This window comes from Stigmatopora argus, chromosome 5 (assembly GCF_051989625.1).
Source record: "Stigmatopora argus isolate UIUO_Sarg chromosome 5, RoL_Sarg_1.0, whole genome shotgun sequence".
Lineage (NCBI taxonomy): Eukaryota > Metazoa > Chordata > Actinopteri > Syngnathiformes > Syngnathidae > Stigmatopora > Stigmatopora argus.
In genome coordinates this window covers 10,455,425-10,479,196 of record NC_135391.1, presented here as the reverse complement: position 1 = coordinate 10,479,196, position 23,772 = coordinate 10,455,425, and the positions used below count along the sequence as shown (strand labels likewise).

At 37.4% G+C, this 23,772-nt stretch overlaps 1 protein-coding gene across 6 annotated transcripts in view; it reads left to right on the top strand.

The window, feature by feature from the left end:
* The window catches only part of ccser1 (coiled-coil serine-rich protein 1), a 92,742-nt gene that overhangs the window by 35,133 nt on the left and 33,837 nt on the right, over window positions 1-23,772 (top strand). For all 6 annotated transcript variants that reach the window (XM_077600071.1, XM_077600070.1, XM_077600072.1 and 3 more), the window contains exons 7-10: window positions 935-1,109; window positions 5,058-5,135; window positions 11,697-11,774; window positions 17,068-17,145. In XM_077600071.1, coding sequence (XP_077456197.1) covers window positions 935-1,109; window positions 5,058-5,135; window positions 11,697-11,774; window positions 17,068-17,145 — 409 coding nt within the window. The remainder of the gene's footprint in view (window positions 1-934; window positions 1,110-5,057; window positions 5,136-11,696; window positions 11,775-17,067; window positions 17,146-23,772) is intronic.

Below are 23,772 nucleotides of genomic sequence, written 5' to 3'. Positions count from 1 at the left end.
TTACTGACATCACTTTCCATTAAGTTTTCATTTAAGTAACATACATTATACTCAGAAGACACCTGTGTCAATGTGGATAGCATCTAAAAGGATCCCTAAATATGTACCAAGTCAACTATAAACAAGATAATTGACATTATGATTCAAGTAATTCTTTAAAAGAATGTTTTGTTTTTCGATAGAGAGGCATGACCGGGAAGGGTCATTTTTGCGCATTAGAATATTTCTCAATTTTTATCACCCATCTACTTTGTGTATTCCCAGTTTCTACAACAAAATACTACATAGAAAGCATATACCCACTAGCTGTAGGCAATTTGCACCCTCACCTTGCTCTTTTCACAAAGTTATTGCTGCATCATTACTCTATATGTGGATTTATTGTACAGCATGCATGTTTATAAAACCAAATATTTCATAAACATAGCAGTCTCAGTGGAAAATGTTGCATGTTATCCGCTTGATATTAGGGAAAAATTAGATATTGAAAAATCTGAACGAAGTTGTAAAAAGATTGTGACACTATAATTCGATATCATATTTGACGCCTTACTGTTTACAAAATGTAATGTTTTTTTATGATGAGGGAACTTTGGCTCGCTAAAAGGGCTTATGAAACGTGTGATGAAGAAAGGACAATCCCAACATTTTCACAAAGCAAAACATTTTTGCCTTTCATCTTGAAATCTCTTTGTGGAAGGCTGGGCTCATTTGATATGTCAGGTCACGTTTAAAAACAGCAAACATTCATTTTCTGTACTACTTATGCTGACAAGGTTTGCAGGTTTAAAAACAGCAGTCCATTTTTTTTTAGGTTTTTATATGCTGGATTTCAAAGACTGTGTGAATGAGCCAAGTGACAATCCATCCTGTCTGATATGAAAACAAACATAGTGGCCTCATGAACTTTTCTGCTGTGTTCTTGTCTTTCCAGGGAGCCGCGTCGTCCAACCAGCTTGCTTCCTGCCGATTGCAGCTCGGCTCTGCTTTTGGGGAGGGATGACGATCCCTTGCCCCCTGGAGTGGAGACCCTCCCCTGGAGACTGATGCAGCAGGACTGCACCGCTGTTAAAACCCTGCTTTTGAGATTGAGGCGCACCCTGCAGGAGGTAGGATACACTTACTCTCGTTTATAGTCAAACGCAAATGCACAGGTTTTAACCAGGAGGTATATTCGAGTGATTTGCTTAGAACACAAGCTAAAACGTGTGCTTAGTCTCTTTTTACTACACGGATAAGGGTCTTTTTCGGTTGTAAAAAGCAGGGAGCTGTTTAAAGCACCAAGGCTTTGGGCTAAAGATATATGTAGTGATTACATCTGGACACATTCATCCCCTGTTTTTTTTTTTTTCTTTTCTTTTTTAATTAGCTTGATTTCAACTCTATTAAATCACCCCTGAAGTGGACCCTACAGATTTCTCTTTATAACCTTTTGTAATTTAATCAGTACTAAGAATAAAGGAAAGATGTTTATTGGCCATGCACACACTGACATTAAACCTTGTTTCCCTTTACTTTCAAATGGAATTTTCTATCATAAAATAAAATGTTCTCACCATCATAGTATAAGTATGATACATATATATTTTTAAAGGATTAAAAAAGATTTTTAAAAATGTTACAGACATAGTATATTTCAATTTTAAAAGGAAGAACCTCTCCTAAGTTCCAATAAGTTCCATCTGTGCTTATTACCTGGAAAAAAGCCATAAAAAGCAGAATCTAGAGATGCTTAGCATAGCTAAGTCGCATACAGTGGCGGTTTTGAAGCATACTTTTTGCGGTGTTTCTTTTTAAAAGGCTTCTACATCACAAAGAGCTAACACACGGTGCAGGTTTCCCTTCAAAAGCTCTTGGCACATCCATTAACACTGTGTCATCCTAACATTTGCATAAACCTTTAGTGAATATTGCTTTAAAAAACATGCCCATTAATGCACAGCAAAATTGGGTGAAAGGCTGACTAGATGCGTCATTGCACACCAGAACTACTGTAGTAAAACCTTTGAAGTAAGATCTAAAGAATTAACCACAAATTATGGTCCGACCAATGGACGATATGCTCCCTGGCCTTCTGTGAATGAAGGCATTATGAAATATTGATAAGTGCATGTGGGTTAAATTCTTCAAAATTGCATGTTGATTTCATTGTCTCTGTTTAGCTCTGTGATTTTTTATGTGAATGTTAATGGTTGTTTGAGTGCACTTACTGTTACTTGTGGTTGCCTGGCATCCTTTTAATTTAGATTAACTTCATCGTACTATTGAGCCTATGGAAGACAAGCGATGCAGAAAGTCTAAGAAAATTCACTTGAATTGGTTACATGCTTGCAAATACTTTTTTTTACATTTTAACATGGTTGAAGCGTAAGACGTGCTGAGGAAAGAAAGAATGGTCTGACTATGTTTACATTAGGTATTACAATTCTAAAAAGTCTTTCACAATTCAATTCAAAATCAACCAATTTAAACAATATGGTTGCATTTAACACAATCAGTTGCATTTTACCTAAAGCAAATAAACAGGAAAAGCAATGTGATGTGTTCATCAATGTCTTTGATGAAACATTTCAGAAAACCATTCTTTTAGAACAAAGCATATTTAAAATATGCCCCGTAGATTGATGTTTTGCATTCCCATCAATTGGATAGACTTATTGCTCAAGTCCCAGTTGGCACCAACTATTTTCTGAACAATTTATGGTGGAATCAACATAATTTGAGAGCAAGGTTGGAAAATGATCAATTTGATCATAATTGCAGGTTTGTATGCATATCTCTGTCTGTGTCATCTCAATTATATTTGTTTGAAATTTTTGCAATGTGACTCATCTGTGTTCTGTTTAAAGAAAGCCATTTAATAATCTCGAGCCTTTGAAAAACAAGTTGCATCAGTTTCAAAACAAAAACAGCAGTAGGTAGCATATTACAAAAGCAGTTGACAACCACCGAATGTCATAATTCAAGTTTGCAGTAGCCAATTAGATCTACACATACTTTCTCACTATTAGCAGCATGACATGGTTACTCACCTACAAGTTTGAGAAACCTGCCATCAAACAGGAACAATTTCCATATCATTCTCAAACTTCCGATTATACATTGCTGACATGTATATTTTGTCACACATGCTCTTGGCCACCTTTCGATAGCCCATATAATATTTATCATCCCAGTATTGAGTTAGGTTGCCCCCCCCAAAAACACTGAAAATGTTATTATCCATGTGTTCTATATTCTTCCCCAATACAAAGAATCCCATTTGTCACTGTCAGTGGTGGATTCATGCATAACTGCCTTGCTCCCGTTTTGTTACACCACACTTTTGCATTCCACTGACTCTTAAACATCTCAGAAGTCACGCTGTATTGGGAGTAACAGTGACTACAAAGGGGAATATTGTGATGATAAATTACAATAGAAGACAAAATGCAATAGGGCAATGTCTGGTTGCATGGTAAAGACCTGTTAAAGATAATTATGAACGACATCATTATTGTGAACTGGTGGTTTAGTGGTTCACCTTCATAATTGGTGTGCAGGCAGTGCATGTTTAATTACAATACTTACGTTTGAATGTTTGTCTCTTTTATATGTATGCTCTCTATGATTTGCTGGCGCATAGTTACCTTTTTTCCCCCAAAACCAACCACGGTAGTCATTTGATTAGAATAAATTTAGGTCTTTTTGTGCCAAATGTTTTATTTTGATGGTAACATTATTTGTAAACTTGTTTTAAAATGAGCACAACTTGAAAGTTAATCCTGAACAAGAAACAGATTTTTGCAACTCTTATTTTTAGGTTATTTGGAATGGAAAACGTTGTATTTATATTTAAATGGACATTTCATCTTGAGATTAGCATACCTGGACATAGCCAGTGATTAAAGGGGTGTGTCAGACACCTATTCGCGCTTTACTTTTTGAGACCATTCATCATTTTTTGACATGTTCCCTTTGGTTACTGCAAGTCATTAAACATTGAGCTCCCAGGCAGCCCCTCTCGTATCACACGCACCCATATACAACCTCTCACACCTACATACACACACACACACCACTCCTCACTTCTCCCTCGAATGCTAAATCTAAAAGGCTTTTTATTTGAACCACATCTAATTGTCGCGTTGGTCGTGCTATGAAGCCCATGGGACAAGAGTGACCTTAAAAAGAGTGTGTTTATTTTTTGAAAGGCTGAAAAGATAAGACACTGAGACCGTCCGTGCCTGTCTTCCCCCATGAGGTCGGGCATTGATCACCAATGGCACATTTAGGGCCGTGTCACACCTATAATTCTTGGGAGTTATTGCTTTTTAAAAGGTCAGCATAAGTAATAAACCACAGTTTATGTTGTCCCGAGAGCTGACATGTCTCATAGGTACTTTAAAGTGTAAAACTTGAAAACATGGTAAAAGAAGACACCTCAAATACGAGGTTCGTAAGCAAACCTCTGCGCCACAATTCAGGAAGGAATAAAGTGTGACCGCTGTTATTGTCTAAAGTTTGTGGTAAGCGCAATCATTTAATATAATTTACTTTGCATAACTTTAAACACTGGCGTAAAGGCCATTGGAGCGTACCGTCTCCTTAATAAACTTAGTGTGCCAGAGGAGTGTTTATGGTTATCAATAAACACACTGGCAACTCTGACTATACACAATGACCTGAAATACTTTTTTTTATATTTTAAGTCACTAACCTGGACTCTCTGATGCTCAGCTCTTCCCCTCAGTTTCTCCATGCCTCCAACACCACATTTGGGAGTTTGTCATCTTTCCCATTTTTCTCTGAGGTTCTGCAAAGTCGCATTGACAAACTACCCAGTTAAAGGAAACAATCCTCTGCTACCGTATAACCCCTTTCTCAAGCAGCCTCTTAAAACAGACATCCCATACCTTAGTCAAATCATTCCCTGTTAAGCTCTCATTGCAAACTGGCAATGTCCCACTTTCTCTCAAGGTTACCCATTGTGCGTTACAGAACTTTCAAAAAAATTGTACCGTACTGAAGAGAACCACACCATGTGGGCTCATGATTATATTTATCTTCTTTTACAGAGTACAGAGACAAGTCCTGCCAGCAGTCTTCAGTCTTTACCTATTAGCCCGTGCAGCGAAAAGTCCCTTCCATTTAAGGTAATGACAATGGTATATCGATTATATTTCATTGGTTTTCATTTAAATGCTGTTGTAAACATCTACAATACATTTGTAGTGACAAGAGGTTATAAAAATGAAACTTGGAAAAATAAGAGGAATGTGTGATTTTAAAAAAATGCAAACCTCTTAAATTAAGTCATGTTAACGCCAATGAAATTCAAAAGTCATCAATGATTAATTGGAAAAATAAAGGCAAAACAGGTTTTGAGGATAAATTAAATCCCCCCTCAGACAGGGTTAGCAATCACTGGCCGTTGAGCAATATGCATTACTGGTCTACCCAAGAGTGCCAAGTCGTCGCCAAGGTCTCGCAACGATTTTTCAATGATCTTCCAGATGATCTCCACAGATTGCCACCGTCTCTTCAGAGTTTTTACTCAGTCCAAAACAGTCTCGCAATGATCGCCAAGGGGAACAAGCTCTCAAAGAACGCACAGGCGAGCACACGGTATGCGCTCAGCGATCTCATCTATCTCGCAGTGGTCTCTCAGCAGCCTTTCAGTGAACACCAAACAGATTGGGGAGAGATCGCTGTGGTGATGAGAGTGCAGTATTGAGAGCTATTTTTCAGCGAATGCTGTCATGTTTACCTTTTTTTTAACATTTCTCTGAAGAAATCTACTTAATTCAGTAATTTGATCCAATCTATTTAATTGTAGGAGACCATACTAAAAAACTATGCGTTATCAGTCACATTGTTTAACAAAAAAAATGATGTAAAAAATCTTCAAGTAGGAGAACTTGCACAATTAGTGGTTGACTAAATACTTTGTTGCCCCACTGTATGCGGTTAACACAACTATTGCCTTTGCAACAGAATACCGCGCTGCCCCACTCACAAGTTAGTAATCTTTTCTTAAGCCGTAAGATCAGCAAACATTTGGCGCACATAGTCTGCTGTCTAGATTGTGAATAAGGAAAGCCACTTTTTGATCATTCAATGGTTGCCCAATAATCACTGTGCTGTGTAAAGGGGATCTATCCAAATGCCATGAGACAAACACAGACAGACAAAACAAAACAAAAAAAACTCAGAGCAACTTTCAAATCCCTGAAAATATTTAATCCACAAAATTTTATTATTTGTACCACAAAAAATGTATTGTCCAATGGAAAATGGGTTGACCTCAGATCAGCTGGACTTATACCAAACATCCAAGCAATTACTACTTAGTATTACACTGTCACTTGACAATTGCACGTGTACACACACTTTTTTTTACCCACATGGATGATCTGTGGCAGAAATTTAGGCTATGACACAGCTTGACGACAGAAGCTCATGTCAACGGATCACGTGGAATGAGAGGATGAAAGGCAGGGAGATTTATTTAAAAAAAAGAATAAACATGTAGGCAATGTACAGATTTTAATGTTGTAATAGTTTACTTTTATTCTTATAATATTAAGATTTTTCTCTCAGAACATTACAATGTATGACTTTCTATGACACTAGTGTGGAGCGGTACAGTGGTTGGGAAACACTGTTGTAGGTTGAAAAAGCAGTTGCAAATACTTGGTTCATTATATGCTAAAACATCTGATCTTGTATGGCAAAAAATGTATGGCATCAGGAAATATAAACAGATCACCAAAATAATATTAATAATACAAAAACAGAAAAAAATCATTGCCATTAGTTCTTTTCATTTAAATCTGCAATTTCAAATATTTTCAACCAATGTGAAGTATCCACAAAACAATCTAATAAAAGAACAGCAGCATCATGGTGTGTTAAAAATTGTCAGTCATCTCATCAACTTCAGAAGGCGTGATGAAATAGTGGGAAATGTCGAGATCAGGACTTTTTCTTAAAGGTGAACAATTGGATGATATCACAGACACAGAAGATCAAGGCAGAAAAGGATGGATTAGCGGATGGCTGAAAAAAGAAGAATTTGGCCTGGCACTCTAGAAAACATCTCTGTCAGAGTAAAAATAATCTCAGTGAAGCACCTGAGAGGCTACAGTGTCACACAGTGTCCCAGTTTAGTTTTTTGTCCTAGTTCCAGTAATTTAGTGCATACAAAAGCAAACTCTCATCGTGTGCATTCATAGGAGCCTTCTAGGACAGAACTGTCAATTTTGAAATGACATTTGTATACACTCACTTTTTATTTCACTAAGAGAACTTACACTAGAGGATCATGAAAGACATTTTCACAATTGTGATTATTAGTGTGAATGGTTGTTTAGCTCTATGATACTTTGCTCAGCCATAGAATCTCGTGCCATCCCATTTCAACGTTCAGTAAAGTAGTTTCCTAAGCCCTAATTTTGGCAAAAAGTTGAGAAATCCAGTTTTTTTAATAAGGGTTTGTTTACTGTTGTCAAAATTATTTCATTCGAAAAATGAGGAAATGTAGGGCAGTCACATGATTTGGCAGAGACCCTTCAATGAGCCAACCCCAAGTGTTGGAAGTCTCCAAATATTTTTGAAAATTCAAAAATACTCAGAAACAATTTTATAAGAGTCACGCCTAAACGTGCCCTGCTTTTTAGATTTTACTCCCAAGTTAAGGGACCACCACTCAAGGGCTTCAATAGGCCTCAAGGACAGTGGAGCTTAGCCTCTTGGTGATCAGAGAATGTGAACAAACAATGTGCACTACCACAAAACTTAACAAGTAGCTAACAAAGTCTGAGAAATTATTTATTACATATTTATTTAAAAAAATACTGCAATAAACACAAGGTTGCAACATTACAGCAAAGAGGTTTTTTGTGCAGCTTTATCCCTGGAATACATATTTTCAGATGTCCCGAATGAATTTGTTTTGGCGGAAGAAATTATGTTACTGTTAATTATCTTAATCTTGTTTTCTGTTTTGCTAATAGTGAACTCAGGGAACATCATACTGATGAGCAATTATACCACAGCACAGTATTTTTTAAAAGGAAAGAGAGAAGACTAAGATATATCGAATGCGTCACAGCTCCGATCTGGCTGCCGTTCTTTGGCAGATCCAATTTGCAACCATTATAATCAATATGTCCTGCCCACCTTTGCAATTTATCTCCATTATGTTCCTGCTCGGGCAGTTGGAGAATATATGCAAGGCTTGTACTTTTTCTTGAAGCTGGATGCAAGTGTAATTCATCTGTTCTTTTTGGCTATAGGCTAAAGTCTCCTGTTGATTTTCAAAATAATATGAAGCCTTTTTGATATTTGGTAATGGGGCCAGGGTTCAACTCAAGATTCAAAATGCTTTTTTTCCATTCACAATGTATGCTAAAAAAGTAATTTTGGTTGTCCAGAGCTGTACAATTTAGGTTGAATTACACACATCTTTTTTTATTCATGAATTATTCTGAATAATGCAAAAAAGAGAGCCACTGTAGCTGAAGCATTTGAAGTGAATGGTCAAATTATTATTGTTCATTGTTATATTAAATTAACTTAAAGGCTGCTGCTGCTTAGATACGTATTTGTAAATATGGGTGTACAGGTTTAACTGATTAGAGATAAAATTCAGGTTTTACGACGCCCGTGTCAAAAAATTAAAAGCATTTTTGTATGTACGCGGGCTGTATTTTTGACACACCTGGTCCAATATATTCCAAACGCCTCTCAGCGCCTTGACACAGCAACCTGTGGACTATTTATGCACCCGTTCCTTTAGCGCAAGTGTTCATGTCTGGTGTAACTCCGGGGTAAATAGCTTCCCTAGACACTTGCTCTCCTGCTTTTTTTCAAATGGAGAGACCTGAATACTATCAAAAGGGGAAAAAATACATATCCGGTATCAACAGATATTCTGATTCAGGTATCGAGCTTGGATTAGGAGTGAAAAATATGTGGCTGAGTGCATTTATTTTTCTGGCTAAAGTCAGAGCAGCATATGTCTCAAAAAGGCTTTATATGCTACACTTCTATAGGAATAAGACATAAGAGCTGTCCAGACAGTATTGAATCAGTAAGTTTATGTCTCTTTCACACTCAGTCCTCTTTGTCCAGAATTTGGGCATCGATGCCCTCAAATGACCATGATTTGGATGACAGAATTTCCATAGACATTTAGTAATGTTCAAATTCCATTTTGATTGTGGGAAAATTGTTTTGGAAATTGAAGCCAGCTTTTATTAGACAGGGAAAGCCAACTTATAAAGTTCCACTTTTTTAAATTATTTTTGTTGTTGAAAATATTCTTTAAGAGTCCATAATAAATTAAATGACCAAGAGCCATGTAAGCTGTTTACTTTACTGTCCATAAAGTTTCAAGCTATGTAGGTAAATGGCTTACCATATTGAAGGAAACACTCCTTGAATAGATTATTAGTATGATTTCTAACTGGCAGCGTGCACCTCCAAAAGAATGTGAGCAAATGGAATCATTTCTGCTAACCTGGGGAATGCAATTCATCTCCACGGCTTCTTCAGCAGGCTGCTGATTGCGAGCATGGAGTGCCTTCAACCGCGGCACAAAATCACATTAAGTGGCTGCACTCTGCTGATTCTGATCAGATTTCTTCCCCCCTTAACCGCCACCTAAGGCCGTTCCAATCACATTATTTTTGAAATACATTCCCATCCTTTACTTTTGCCATTCAACGGAAGACTGAGAAATTGGGTTAATACTAAATACTACATGTGTACTACCTGTAAATTTCAGATTATCTCATCCTGGTGAAGCACAAATTATCCTGTTTTTCTTTGTGTCGTGGGCTTGGCTTGCATTTCAAATCTGCCCCTAAGATTTATCTAATCACCAGTAAATTTGTACCACATATAAAGAAGAGACACTAAATTCAACATTTTAAGATTTTGTTGTAGATTTTAGTACGGCAGGGAAAGTTTCACTACCCACCACAATGATATTAATTGGCTTCATCATGAAACCAAATGTCTTATGCATGGTGGAATTTCATTAAGCCCTTATGTCCAACGGAAAACAAACATCTCCAAATTGAGTGACAAGAAAATGGTTGTTTTATTAATGCCCTGTGAGCATGATTAGAGTGAAGCTACCCTATACGGTACGCTTGACTTTCCACTAACTGTCCACTCAGATGGATTACTCCCATGGATTCCTCAGATACCTTCATGGTCGGCCTCAGGCACTCTCCGTTTTCTCCTGCCCTCTCCTCTGTCTGCCCTCCATTTTCGTATTATTGTAACTTTTTACCATCCATTTTCCCTTTTGAAGAAGTAATGGCTACCTGTCCACCTCTCTACTTCTCTCAAACCTTTCTTTTTGCTCTTTTCTTCTTTTATATCTTCTTTTGTTGAGATCACATCGTGTGTAGAATTTTTAGCAGCTAGGCCTATGCATCTTTAAATGATTCATGCATTGCTCTGCTATCCTCATTAACTTAAACCTTCTGATAAGACAGTGTGTTTCTTGAGATCGTTTGGCACATTACATTCAAAAGATAACACAGAATTTGATAATAACTTTAACTGTCCACCAAACAGCTGGAAGGTTTCAATGACAAATTTCCTTTCAGTCTTTTTTTTCTCCCTCTGAGCCCTGTTTTTTTGTCAGGAGCTCCAAGCTGTGCTGTATTTATTTACAGTTTTTGATTGGTTCACAAATTTGCATTTGGTCAAAGTGCTCCTCTCGTCTCTGAACAAAAATTGTCAATTTTTAACTCTGCTCGTTACCGTAAACCAGCGGTCCCCAAACTATCCGCAGTGGGTGCGGGTTTTCGTTCCAACCTGTAAGAGGAAACCTTTCCACCAATCTGGTATCCTAGAAGTGCAATCAGTGGATTGCAGTCAGGTGCTTCTTTTTTCATCAGAAACCTCATTGGTTAAACTGTTTGTGCTGGATCGGTTGGAACAAAAACCTGCACCCACAGCGGCCCTCGGGGACCGGTTTGGAGACCTCTGCAGTAAACAGTCTGTATTTATCTCTATAAGCGTACAATAGTTTCAGTTTGTGCATCAGTTCAAATTTTACATTTTGTATTTTTCCATTTTACTAGCCCAAAACAGGCTTTGTCTTCTCTAGTGGCTTCTAATTGGGGGTTAGAGGGTGCTTCAAATTGCAGGTCCTTTTTTCTGTTCAGTAACCAGGTAGATGTTCTTTATACTGTTAGTTGTTTGAGTTGTATTTCAATAAGATCAAAACAGTTCACTATGACTCTGCATTTACAGTACCACAAAATTTCCCGATGCCAGTAGAATCCCATACTTGTTTACTTTACCTTTTAAACTCCCCCAAATCTACGTGAAAAATGTACTCATCAAGCATTTTCTGCTTATTTCCATGTTAAAGAGGTAACTGTTGACATATTCGCATCAGATCTACATACACAAATTTCTCACATCATGACGGAAATGCGTCTTATTCTGCATTTCAACTGAGTTTAACATTCACCAATGCCTTGGACCTACAATATGAATAATGCAATTATTGTCCGGAAAAATGTACCATTTGCGTTTGCACTTTCAGAGGAATTCTTCTCCCTCTCAAACTTTTAAAAACATTGAAAAACAAACTGGACCAAAATATTCTGTATCGTCAGACAGATGACTGCAGTGTTCAGCGTCAAAAGGTAATGTGTAACAAGGAATCCTTTTGTTTTTTTTAGGACTTGACCAGAGAAGAGGCTTTGCTGCAGCAACTGAAGGAGAAAGACGAAGTGATTCTCCGACTGCAGAGTGAACTGGTAAGACTTTGAGTATGTAGGCATGACTAGTATGAAAAGCATCCCCTCAATTTCGATTTACATTATTATGCGGGATTGTACTGTCAAGCAAATAGGTTCAAATGACCAAATAAATTAATAATTTACCTTAACATTATTTTCATACTTGTTCAATAATGGCTATCTTTCTAATGGACCCCTTTCCTTAATACTGTCATTTTTGGAGCGTAATCTCCACCCAGCTATGAGCTGCACAAAACATTAACAAACCATTATTTGTTTATATATAAACCGCATTGCCATAGGTATCTATATTATATTATGAAATATTTACACTAAAACACATGCAGCTAATTAGCCTGTAAAACAGCAGGTGGAAAAAGTAGCACTTTGTAATCCGAAAGGTACAATAGTTGCTGAAATAAATAATTCATGTATGACAAATACATAAATAACACCTGCAAAAAGATGCCTCCTTTTTTCACTCATGGAAAAAAAATGGGAGTAAAAATTTTTTTAACTGCTGAGTCATTCTCATTGCTTTTGCTGAAGTAAAGCAAAATAAATTAAAACATGGTTATTTTCACTACGTTGTAAATGAATTGACTTTGCAGGGGATTCAATGTTACATTTCTGTAAAGTTCCATATGTTTTGTTATTGGCATGGATCTTCACGTCCTGTGGAAGATACAGGACTTTGTTTTTGTCGTTTCATTTCATTTCTACTTAGTGACACAATAAAATAATTAATAGCCTCTATCTGCATTCAAGTGAGAAAAAAAATTCTCAACTTTTCAAGTAAATAATTAAAGCAATGAGAACGTGTTTCCTCTGTTTTCCGTGTACAAATTTAGGATTTAACTGGCTTGGAAGTGTGGCTCTGGGGATTCTATTTTTACTCCTTTTTAAGCCCTTTTAAAAAAGAAATCATGTCTAAGATGTATTTTCTGTCTAAGACTAACAATGTTGTCTTTTCTACTGAAGACCCCTCAAAGCCGCAAGTACAGTCATTTAAAAGCTTGGGAAAATAAAAGGGCAAAATAATTGATGAGCTCGATAATGGTTTGAAGGCTTGCTACAGTATCTATTATACATGGTGTGCGATAAAGAAGCTAGACTTATATGATCATTATAACCTTGATAATAGTAATGTGCACCTAATAGTGAGTCAGAGCTCTTTTTCAACTTAGCTTATTTGTACAATGGATTTTTTGGATTGACGATGAATGATGAAATCTGTGATCATCCTAATGTCATCTCACAATAAGTATTAACAATTATTTAACAAAGTAGCGATTAGTCAATATGCTACACTTAGTTGGCATTAATATAAGTGTTAACATTGTGAAAGTATCCCATCTATAACATCTCTCAGAAATCACAATGTCCTATCACAGTTGAGCAATTTTCAGAACAGGCTACCTATGTGGTCAGTGGTTGTTACCCAATGCCATCGTTTGTTGCTTCTTATGACGTAGTATTTTGAAATAACAACAACAAAATGTTGACTATCCTTGGTGTCTTAATAATATACATCTGGCATGCTGTATTCAAATAAAGCAAGCAATTCACTTTTAATTATGGTACACAGGGCCAGTCTTATGCTATTTTGGGTCTGGGAGCAAAACCTGTTCACGGCTGCGGTCGGACCTGTCATGTCTCTAAAATCGGAATTCATGCGGCAATTACGTCACCAACTGAGTGAGGTAGTAAATAACAGGAAGACAGCATAGATGAAGGTGTGCAGTGGAAGGACAGCCAAGGCTACTTGAAAGATCCTAGCATTAGGGGCTGGCTTGAGCTCGTCTTTTAGATGGGAGAATGGCTTGACTGCAGTCGTAAAACTAAAGAAATCTAAAAAGCCTTGAATAAGCTTCGGAATGTTCAGGTGTCCTTCTCAGCTTTTAGAGTATGTCTGTTGTATATCTGTGTTACAATGGGTACCCATTCTGCTTTTAATAATACATCTATTTGTTATTATAATATAAATGAATAAAAATAATTTGGTATTATTTTAAAAATCAACACTAAGGATGGGCTCTTCATAGCTACATAATTTATGTTCATACACAAAACTGAGAAACACCCCTTTTCACTGACACTGAACAAAGTTCAATATCAGTAGCTTTTTTTCCAATGTGTTTATTACATGATCTCTGCCATCTTTTCTCAATATTTATCAATGCAACCAATTACATAGGTGAGAAAATTAATGTCATTTTTGTTTACTAGTCCAACACAATCTTTGATTTGGTCAAAACTTGACAAGCAAAGTGGTAACATTGGACTTCATATTACTTGCCAAATAAATGACAACAACATTACCAATAAATCATGGCTTTTTTTATAATCAGAAGCTAAGACTGTTAGCCAACACTGATTTGAGCATCCAACAAAATTCAATGCAACTCTTCTTACCTATTGGTATTGACATGTTAGTGGTGTGACTCTCTTTTAAGAATGTGTGTGTTTCTGCAATACTGGCTTACTCTAGGCCAGCTTCTTAGGTCATGGGCAGGAGAAACTCACATGCAGAGACAGTTATGCAAATGCTTTGATATACAGTAACAGTGTGAGAGAAGGACACGCTCGCAGGCACATTTTCAAAACCAGGCGCATGAAAAATCCAGTCGGTTGCTTGAGTTCACATTTTACGGCTGGGAATGCACTCAACAGACCCACCTCGATTTATACAAGGAATTAAAAAGTCAATTTTCCACAATATGCTCCCTTTAAGTGTTGTTTGCCACAATATTGTTATCATTGTTTGCTTGTCATTTGTCACCTGCTCTATCGAAGCGGCACAATGCGGACATGATGCAAGGTCTCAGCAGGATAATGTGCCAGTGTCTTACATTGGAGCATGATAGGAGATGCCAGTCACCATCCACTAGTTTGTCTCATTTGGCATCTGTCTCTGATTAGCTGTCTAGCACTCGCATCTCAATCTTGTCAGCATTCTCGTGCTCCAGGATCCTTTTGAATGTAACGACTTCTTGACTTGGCTTTCTTATCCATCTGCACCATGCAAGAATGCACATCTTCCAATTTATTTTAACAAGGAGCTTTTAATCCACTTTCAGGTTGAGGAGTTAATGTATCACACTAGATCAACGAGATCATAATTGGTTAAAAATCGTGATGGACCCTGGTGCTGCCATTCCTCTATTACTGTAGATGACATTCGCCAATTCTGTAATGGTAAACAAAACTTTATCCTGTTACTATATGAAATAAACAAATGTGTGATTATATCAATTCATAGACCTTATTATTCACAAAGCCATTTAAACTGTTCACTAGTGGCACATTAAATGGAGTCTAATGTTGATTCAAATCGAATTGAAACAAAATGGAAAAAACACTTGTAAGACTAGTTTCACTAATTGATACCCTCATAAATGAGCTAAATGCATATATATATATATATTTCTTCCCAAAGATATTTCTTATATAAGTCAAACACACCGCTGTGTTATTTTGTTGCTGGAAAAACAAATGAATTATTTTAATTTCCAATCATGTCCGTGTCGTGCACTTTCATTCATTACCACCCTCCGCTTTTGACTGGAATTAACGTCACCACAGTTCTGATGCAGGGATGTTATTGTTGCCAGAAAATGATTTAATGAGCATCATCCATGAAAAGTTTAACTACATGTAGATGTCATGGGAGTTTGAACAGAATTAGCCCATTTTCTGTTTAAACCATCATGTATGTCTTCAACACTTACTTATGCTACTAATCCTAATGTCAGAATCCGCATTCTCAATCCATACAAATGACATTCATTAAAGGCTTTAAATTTGGTCTCAGGATTAAGTGAGTGTGAATTGTCTTTTTATATGGGCATTTGAATTGACTGGCGACCAGTAAGGCTGTACCCTGCCTCTTAAGCAATGTATTGGTTAGGCTTCAGGTCACCCTGGAGTGTCCTGATGGGGATTAGCACTACAGAAAATTGACTATTGAAAAATACCACCAGATAAAGGCTTCTCTTCTAATGTACTCCTCGCTTCTCTCCAGCGACAGTTAGTGGATTTGTCACACCTGGGTGCTGGTTTTTGAAATACCTTTTACCTTGTTTAGAGCTCCAAAGCTGGCCAGATATTGGAAAAAGTGTCTGTCCAGGCTCACTCATTCCAAGTCCAAAGAACAAAAGCAGGGAGTTTCTTTTCACATATGTACACCTGACTATTTACGTTAGTAACATCAGTCTATAAAGTGTCTCCCAATATCTCTGACTCGCATGTCCAATCTCATCTCACGGGCTATATTTGATGTTATTTCAAAAGCTATACTGGATAAATTATACCTGACAAACTTGTCAAACCGACATTTCACTTTATTAAATTGACAGGGGTGAGTGGCTTGCGCGAGTTCCCGTGTACCTTGTATGCCTTTAAGAGAGAGAGAGAGAAAGCAAGAGCAAGAGGAAACCTTGCCTGCCGTTGCCAAGTTTAAGTGCGGCACTTTAAAGGAAAGGGCAACTCATAGCCAAAGCTCCTCCCACTCTCGTCTGTAAATCTGCCAGTGAAACCTATTAATTATCTCCTACAAGGACCTATCCACAGACTGGTCATCACTGGCTGTCACTTTTAACAGCTTTTCCATTCATCCGCGCTGATGCATTTTGCTGAAAGGACTTTTCTTTAACACACAAAGTAGAACTGTAAAAATACTGTCTTGCTTTCCTTAGGAGCAGTGAAGCATTTTTAAACTCTTGAGCTCTGCGCTGAAATTTTTTGGGGGTGGATCAGGAAAATTTGCTTTACAATAAACCCCCTCTATTCACAAAGTATAAGGGGCCAAGCCCCCTGACTAGCCATGAATAAATGACTTAAATCTGAAAGTGAGTGTGAATATGTGCCCTTATGCGCCCTGTGATTGATGGGTGAACAGTCTGGAGAATAACCTGGTTTATCTGCATTTTTCCTCCTTCACATGCCCAGTAGTAGTCATTTTTTGCCTTTTCAGTTGACACAGTGATTTTTAGGTTCTCAGACCCCAAAGAGACAAGCAAAAAACAGTTTTTTTGAGGAAACTTATAAACAACAATGCTAATCAAAATAAAATGGAATGTAATTTTGTATTCTCAGAGTCAGAGCAAAAGTTGTGAGCGAGCTGTAATATTCATTAAAGCGAGCTTTATATTTGATTTTTTTAATGACTTTTCTTTATGAGCCGGGAGGAATGAATTCATGTTAAACGTTCCTGAGAGTGTGCGTCTTCAACTGAATGACTCCATTTGATGTCCATTTTTTACCTTTTTCTTTTGGGACATGGCTGATTATGTTTATTTGTTGTGCACAGGACAGTGCCAAAACCCTGAAACTGAAAGAAGGCCCTGTGAGCGACCGTGCCACACAGACAGAGCACATGGGGCTAGAGGTAAGAAAATGCTCCTTTTACAATCACAGCCTGAACCTAATTTAGCTTCTATATCTTCTCTTATTTTGCTTTCTCTTCCATCTCCTTGAGAGCATTTTTTTTTCAGGCCCTAGCCCATCATATTGGCTTGTCTTAAAAATGCGCTGACATTCAAATGGATTAACCACTACCTACCTACCTCTTTTTTTTAATACTGTCATACCTTGACATACGAGTGCCCCGACATACGAGGAATTTGAGATCCGAGTAATGTTCCGAGCAAATATTTACCTTGAGATACAAGACAAATTTTGAGATGCGAGCATACGAGAGGCGAGAGGAACGCATTAAGCTCGTATCTCAAGGTGTCACTGTATTCTCAATTCTCAATAAATTGAGCTTTACCACCCAGAGACAATATGTGGGTGCAGTTGACAGAATTAATTTTGCCCTTTGCTGGAAACACACCTATATATACACCTATATATGGCATATTTGTTTCTATTCAAAATGTGACAAACACAATTGTTTTTGTATTATTTCACAGTGCTGAATTTCAATCACTTTTGCCCGATTTAATTTTGACATATGTATTCATCTTTTTTTTTTTTCTCCATGGTTAAGTCATTTATTGTACCCTTGTGGCACTATACACCCACTCCCACTAATGTTTTACCAATAATGCAGGCAGTGATGGCTTTACCCTTCTGAATGCTCTTTGCTTCTTTCTATTTAATTGAGGAAAAAAGTGAAGCTTTGCACATGACATTCTACGTGTTCTCTCGGTTGAGCGTGTGTTTTTGTGCCGCGGCAATTAGTGGGCGGATTCTAGAGTCAATAATGTCTTGAAAAACGTCAAAGCAACTTAAGTGAAAGAGGTTGCATTTATGCCTCGGAGGGTAGCATTCATTCATTATTTTGTTGTGTGTGTTGTCATGCCTCATGGCAGAATTTGGTTATAAATGCGGCAGTGCTATTAACACAAAATCCATTTAGCTAAACTACTTGGGTTTTCATTTTTTACTTATCATTTTATGTTAATGTTTTACACACCGTAATTGGCAGATTTTATCAGGGAATTTTAAACGCACTTAGCTTACATTAACCACCAAGTCGTAGATTTTCAGTGTTGGAGGGATAGATTATTTCACATAAGCCAAATTGTGAGGCCATAGGGCAGGGATGGGGAATCTATTGCTCGGGACCCACATGTGGCTCTTTTGAAGGGTGCATATGGCTCTCTGCTAACCTGTGATCTAAAATATTGAAACCGCTGGTGGGAGAGCTGAGTCGGAACGCACCATTAGGAGCGTCACGTCGGCGTTGTGGCGCCGCTTTAATCATTTAATTTTTTTTTTAAATAGACTCTTCTGCATGCATACCCTCATCGATTAGCAACAGCGTAACAACATTGTTAAAAGAATTCAGATACTTTTTGTTCTGGCGAAATTACTAAAAAAGGCACATTTCGACAAATTCAAACATATTCACAATAGGAGAAGTAAAGTCCTCTGTTCTTCTGGTAAATAAAGATTATGAAATTCATAAATTATTCAGTTCATTTTGCAACTCTGCGGCTCAATTTTTAATTATTTTCATTAATGGACACTACTTGATTTAATACATTTCAGCACTGCCTTGAGAAAGACTTCCTGTCGTGGCAGTATTCAATCTTTGAGGCATAGAAATTATTTTTATATGCGTTTCTAAGTGGCAGTTGAATTTTCTCCGCAGGTATAGGATAATAATTAGACTGTCAGAAGTTGAGACAATTATAAAGGCATCCTTTCATAATCTTCCAAGAAAGCATTTTTTAGTGGCTTGATTTTTCTTACAAATGCAATTTTAAACCCTTTGCAAAATCACACCAAATTAAGATGTCGTCCATGCAATGAATTAAACCTGGTCAGCCTTCCCAACATGGTTCCCAAAAATGTACTGTTTGTATAAACTCCGATTTTTTTTCTTAAAATCATTACCACACTTGACCATAAAGCATGTTTTTTTAGTTTATTTTTTAAAGCCAAATTCTAGTGTATTTATGGAGGCTTGCATATGCTTAGCCCCTCCCCTCTTGAGTTGATAGACCCTTAATAAAACGAGCAGCTGGCTGCCTGCTAGCTAGGTCGGCAAGTAAGCGCAGGTGACTGTTCTCAGCAGTGGCTTGCAGCATTTGCAGCCTGATTTCAGACACCCCCCACCCACATACACCTCATCCTCGTGAACATACTTGCAAGAGTGTGTAGGAAGATAATGCAGCAATGTAGGTTAGCTACCCCATTGCACTCTTGGCTTGAAGCAAAGTGTGTCTACAAGTGGGGCAGCTATTTTTGCTACTTCAGCCTCTTCTTGCAGAGGTCAAGAATCCCACTACGATTTGTTCCACCTAGTTAATGGAGCTGACTGGTTGAGAGGTGGTTTATACCCTTTACCTGGCTCCCTATGACTAACATTTTATATAAAAAAATGCCTCTACTCTTAATTGTATTGCCAACATTCATGTTTTAGGATTTGGGAAGAAACCAGAGTACCTCTACTTTCGAAATAATTAGTTCCAGCTGAGTAAACATATGTACACATGCACGTAAACACACAATTTACCAACTTAAAATCACGTTACTTACACACAGAAAAATTCAACAAACAGCTCTGATAATCGAGGGTAAAAGGCACACACATGAGGAATTCACTGCTGGCCAGAGCTAATCAGCCATGGTTCAGAGAATATTAAAAGAGGCTTTTTGGTTGGACAGTTACGCTCAGAAGCTGTAAAACTAGGACATCATCAACGACCAGTCAATGTGACTATGATCAGAATAGTTGAGACTTTGTAATAACTAAAGTTGTGTACCCTATATTGTCCACTTAGAGTTGTACATCAGGATGCTGTTTCAGACAAGAGCACCCAAAGGTGACAAGCTGTAATATTGCTACAGAGCCAGGCACAAATTGAAAAGTATGACCATCCCTCCTCCCTTTTTTCAACTGTGCACTTTAAAAAAAGGCTAAAACGAAGAGCGCAAGAAAGAGAGGGAAATTGTGGCCTGAGAAAAAGCAAGTATTCTACGCCCTGCAGAGAATCTTATGAGCTTAGAGGTATGGAAGTGGTTTGAAAGTTTTTAGAGGGGATAGAATAGATTGGAATGGCTTTATTTCAGCAAGCTAATTTCATGGGCATTGTTATCAGAAGGCTTTTATGAGGGAATCAAAGGCTGATGGTTACTTCTCTCTTGTTGCCTTTCTCATTCATTCACGTTATTTTCTCTAAATTGCTACAGCCTTACTTTGGTTGCATTGCCTTGTTTCAAAGCCAATGAAACCCTTCCTGCCATCATTCGAAATGATTATTTACATAATCCACTTAAGTCCTGACATCCCTTAGCTTTGTATAAATATTAAGGCCAATAAAGCATCGCCTTGTGTTTTTAAAAAACGTCTGTACCATTTTTGATAAATCATAATGCGCCACTCATCCACGTCATCGTTATCACCACAATCTACGAACCAGAAGGTCATAGATCAACACAGAAAAGGCTCGTTGAAGTGAACCAGCCAATTTTCAGCCCTGGGATTTAATATATAGTCATTTTCCCTTTATTTGCCTATTAAGAGGAAACAATCCCACATGGAATGGGGTGTGGTGAGAGAAAATCAGCTTGCCAATTTTGCACATTGTGAGGGACTATTAGAACCCTCCTTTACTTTTCTAGTAAAAGCTGGGATTTTTTTTGCCATTGATCCATGCCATTGTTGTATACAGTGTATACAAACATCAGAAAACAGAATTGGGATATGTATTAAGCTTGATAACTGTTAGCATTATAGATTAGTGTTAGAATCCCTTTTTAAAATGCCAGTTGGCATTTTTCAGTCTCTGTTCCATGCTACTGTCCATTTTAAAGGGCACCAACACTGGATGGGAGGACAAGGTGGCCATTTTCCATCCACAGAAGTACTCTCAGTAGCTGCTCTAGTGTTGCTTGTATAAACTGCCCAGCTCAATTCTGTAATGCCAAGAATGTGAACTTTTCATGCCTTCACATTGGTGGCAACAGTGCAAAAGAGTAGGGCATCTGCACAAAAACAGGACTGTGACACACTTGTCTGCATGACAACCTTTTGAAATGGAAACGTGACAGCATTTCAGAAAGTAAACATTGAGGCTTTTCATTGACAAAAATATCTCTTGAAGGGATTTATTTTACACTTTTTTTACACAATAAAACCATGGATTTGCTAATTTTAACGGAATGAATTGATATTGCACCATAATATCTGAGAACCTTGACTTATTGTCTCGAACATGGAAAATCTTGTGCATGTTTTGGTGGGTTTTGCCACTGCACAGTGTGAAGAGTCAGACACTTAAAAGCATACATACATACACAAAGTATAGCCATTATATTCTGACCACATGCTTATATCATCTATCCCTTACATAGTAAGGATAGTGCTCTCTATTTTGTAAATAAATTGATTAAATCTCCTCACTGTATTCCACTACATACCATCAGCCGATAATTTTCATTTTTCTTTAAAGTTGTGAAGTTTAATTTTTATTCATACCTGTTAAATGAAATACTTGTACATTTCTACTGACTATGCGGTAAGATTCATTGATTTCTTTCCTTTACCCCGTTTATGTTGTTGATCACCATAGGAAGAGGGAAACTAAGAATTTGGTTCACCCCAAGTTGGTGTTGTGCTAGCACAAAATATGTAATATAGACCTCCCAAAGGAGGGAAATCTGTATTATCACATGTGATGACATGCATCATATCAACGTACGTGATCAGCACCCGATGCCAAATTTAAGCAGCAGGAGGAAGGCCAGTCTGAGCGCTGATTGGAACTATGTAGGTCTCCTATTCCTGTAAACGGGAACATTTTGTACTAACGTCCTCAGTGAGTAATGGTGTAGCAATAAGACAGACCCAGAAATGTGCAGTACCCTATTTATAATTTTTGTACCTCCCCCTTTTTTGATGTCGTGTCCCTTCATCCACCTCAAAGTTTTATAATCATGCTAATATCACTTTTTAATTTGTCATCTTTTCCACATTTTGTCAATTTGCTCAAGCCTCGCTCTCCTGTCTTTCTCCCTTTCCACTTTTGACTTCTGCATAATGTTTCAACTCACTTCATTGAACTTATTTCATCATCTACCTAACTACTTTCTTGCCTTTGTGGCTTCTTTTTCACCTCTATACCATTCTCTTTCTCATCCAGCACTGTTTATCACTTTCTATCATAACTTCAGTTTGCTTAAACTAGTTCACATGTTCTTTCAAACTACATCTATTCCCAACCATTTAGAAAACTTCATCTATTGCCATCTTAGGTCATTTTAATATATAACTAGGAAAATATACGTATTAAAAAGAAAAACGCTTCTTCACTTCTTTCACCAGTCTAGTTTCACCAAAGTACCCTGGTTGTATGACCAAATAAAAAAATAGCTTTTAATGAACAGAATGCATATTCAAAATGATGCTAATATTTTTACCTTTTTAAGGCTAGAATAAAAACCTTGCAGTTTCGTGCATGTCGTGTTTTTATGCGCATATAAGCCATACCCTCGATTCAGTCATCCTTTTTTTGTCCGACAAAAGCGGCTTATATGCGAGTAAATACGGTAAATTCCCTCAAAATGTGCTGGGTTAAATAATTATATTAGATACACTCATCGTTGTGCCTATTAAAATGAGGATACCAGAAATCACTACCTCCCCTCCCAATCATAAACAGCACACAAATTGCAAGATCTGCAATTAGATGACGCTAATAACTTTTCACAACCTTGCATCTTAATGGAAGTATTGTGATACTGCAGACGTGTCTTATAAAACAACTCGTGTTTATATGGTGACATAAAAAGAACATGGCAGTTTACATGATGCCATGAAAGTCCTTTTATAATGGGACCTCCAATCAGACCCACATAAGAATTGCATGTTTGGGAGTAAGGTGTTTAATTGAGCTTTTATGTCATAGTGAAGTTTTACTGTTGAAGTTCACTTTCCATCTGCTCTTTGTAGAACTACCCCTCTGTGTCCAAGCACTTGAGAGCTGTAGTTACGACTGCAGGTGCCTTTTTCTTCTCATTTTTTCCAACCAACAAATTTACGCCACATCTCGGCTTGGGCGTCACCAAAGTCCCTAGTCAACTTGTTAATTTCTCATGGCTGCCGACACGTAGTAAACCAAGTAACATCAATACTTTTCATTAATTCTCCTGGCGCCTGTCGGTCATTCTGGATTGGAGGTTGGGGAGACCAGTAAAGATGAGTCATTCTGTTTTTATCTCACATCTCTAATCTCCTTGACTTGGTTTCTAGGTTGACAACTTTCAGACTTTTTTTAAAACTCCCAACAGGTGATAGAAATATTTGTTATTGACATTTGTTATTTACATTTGTTTTCTTGACTTCCTGTTGGTTTGAGTATAATAGCGTCTCCTGGTTCACTATTGAAGAAATCACCCATTCCGTACATGTTCACAGGTATTTGCTAAAAACAACAACAACAAAAAAACTACTTTTCTAAACTGCCTTTTTGTAGTACACGTTCTTTGTCAAGAAAGTACATTCACCATCCATTTCAGTACACCCAAACAACTGCCCCCAGGTGCCATTCCTGTCATCTAA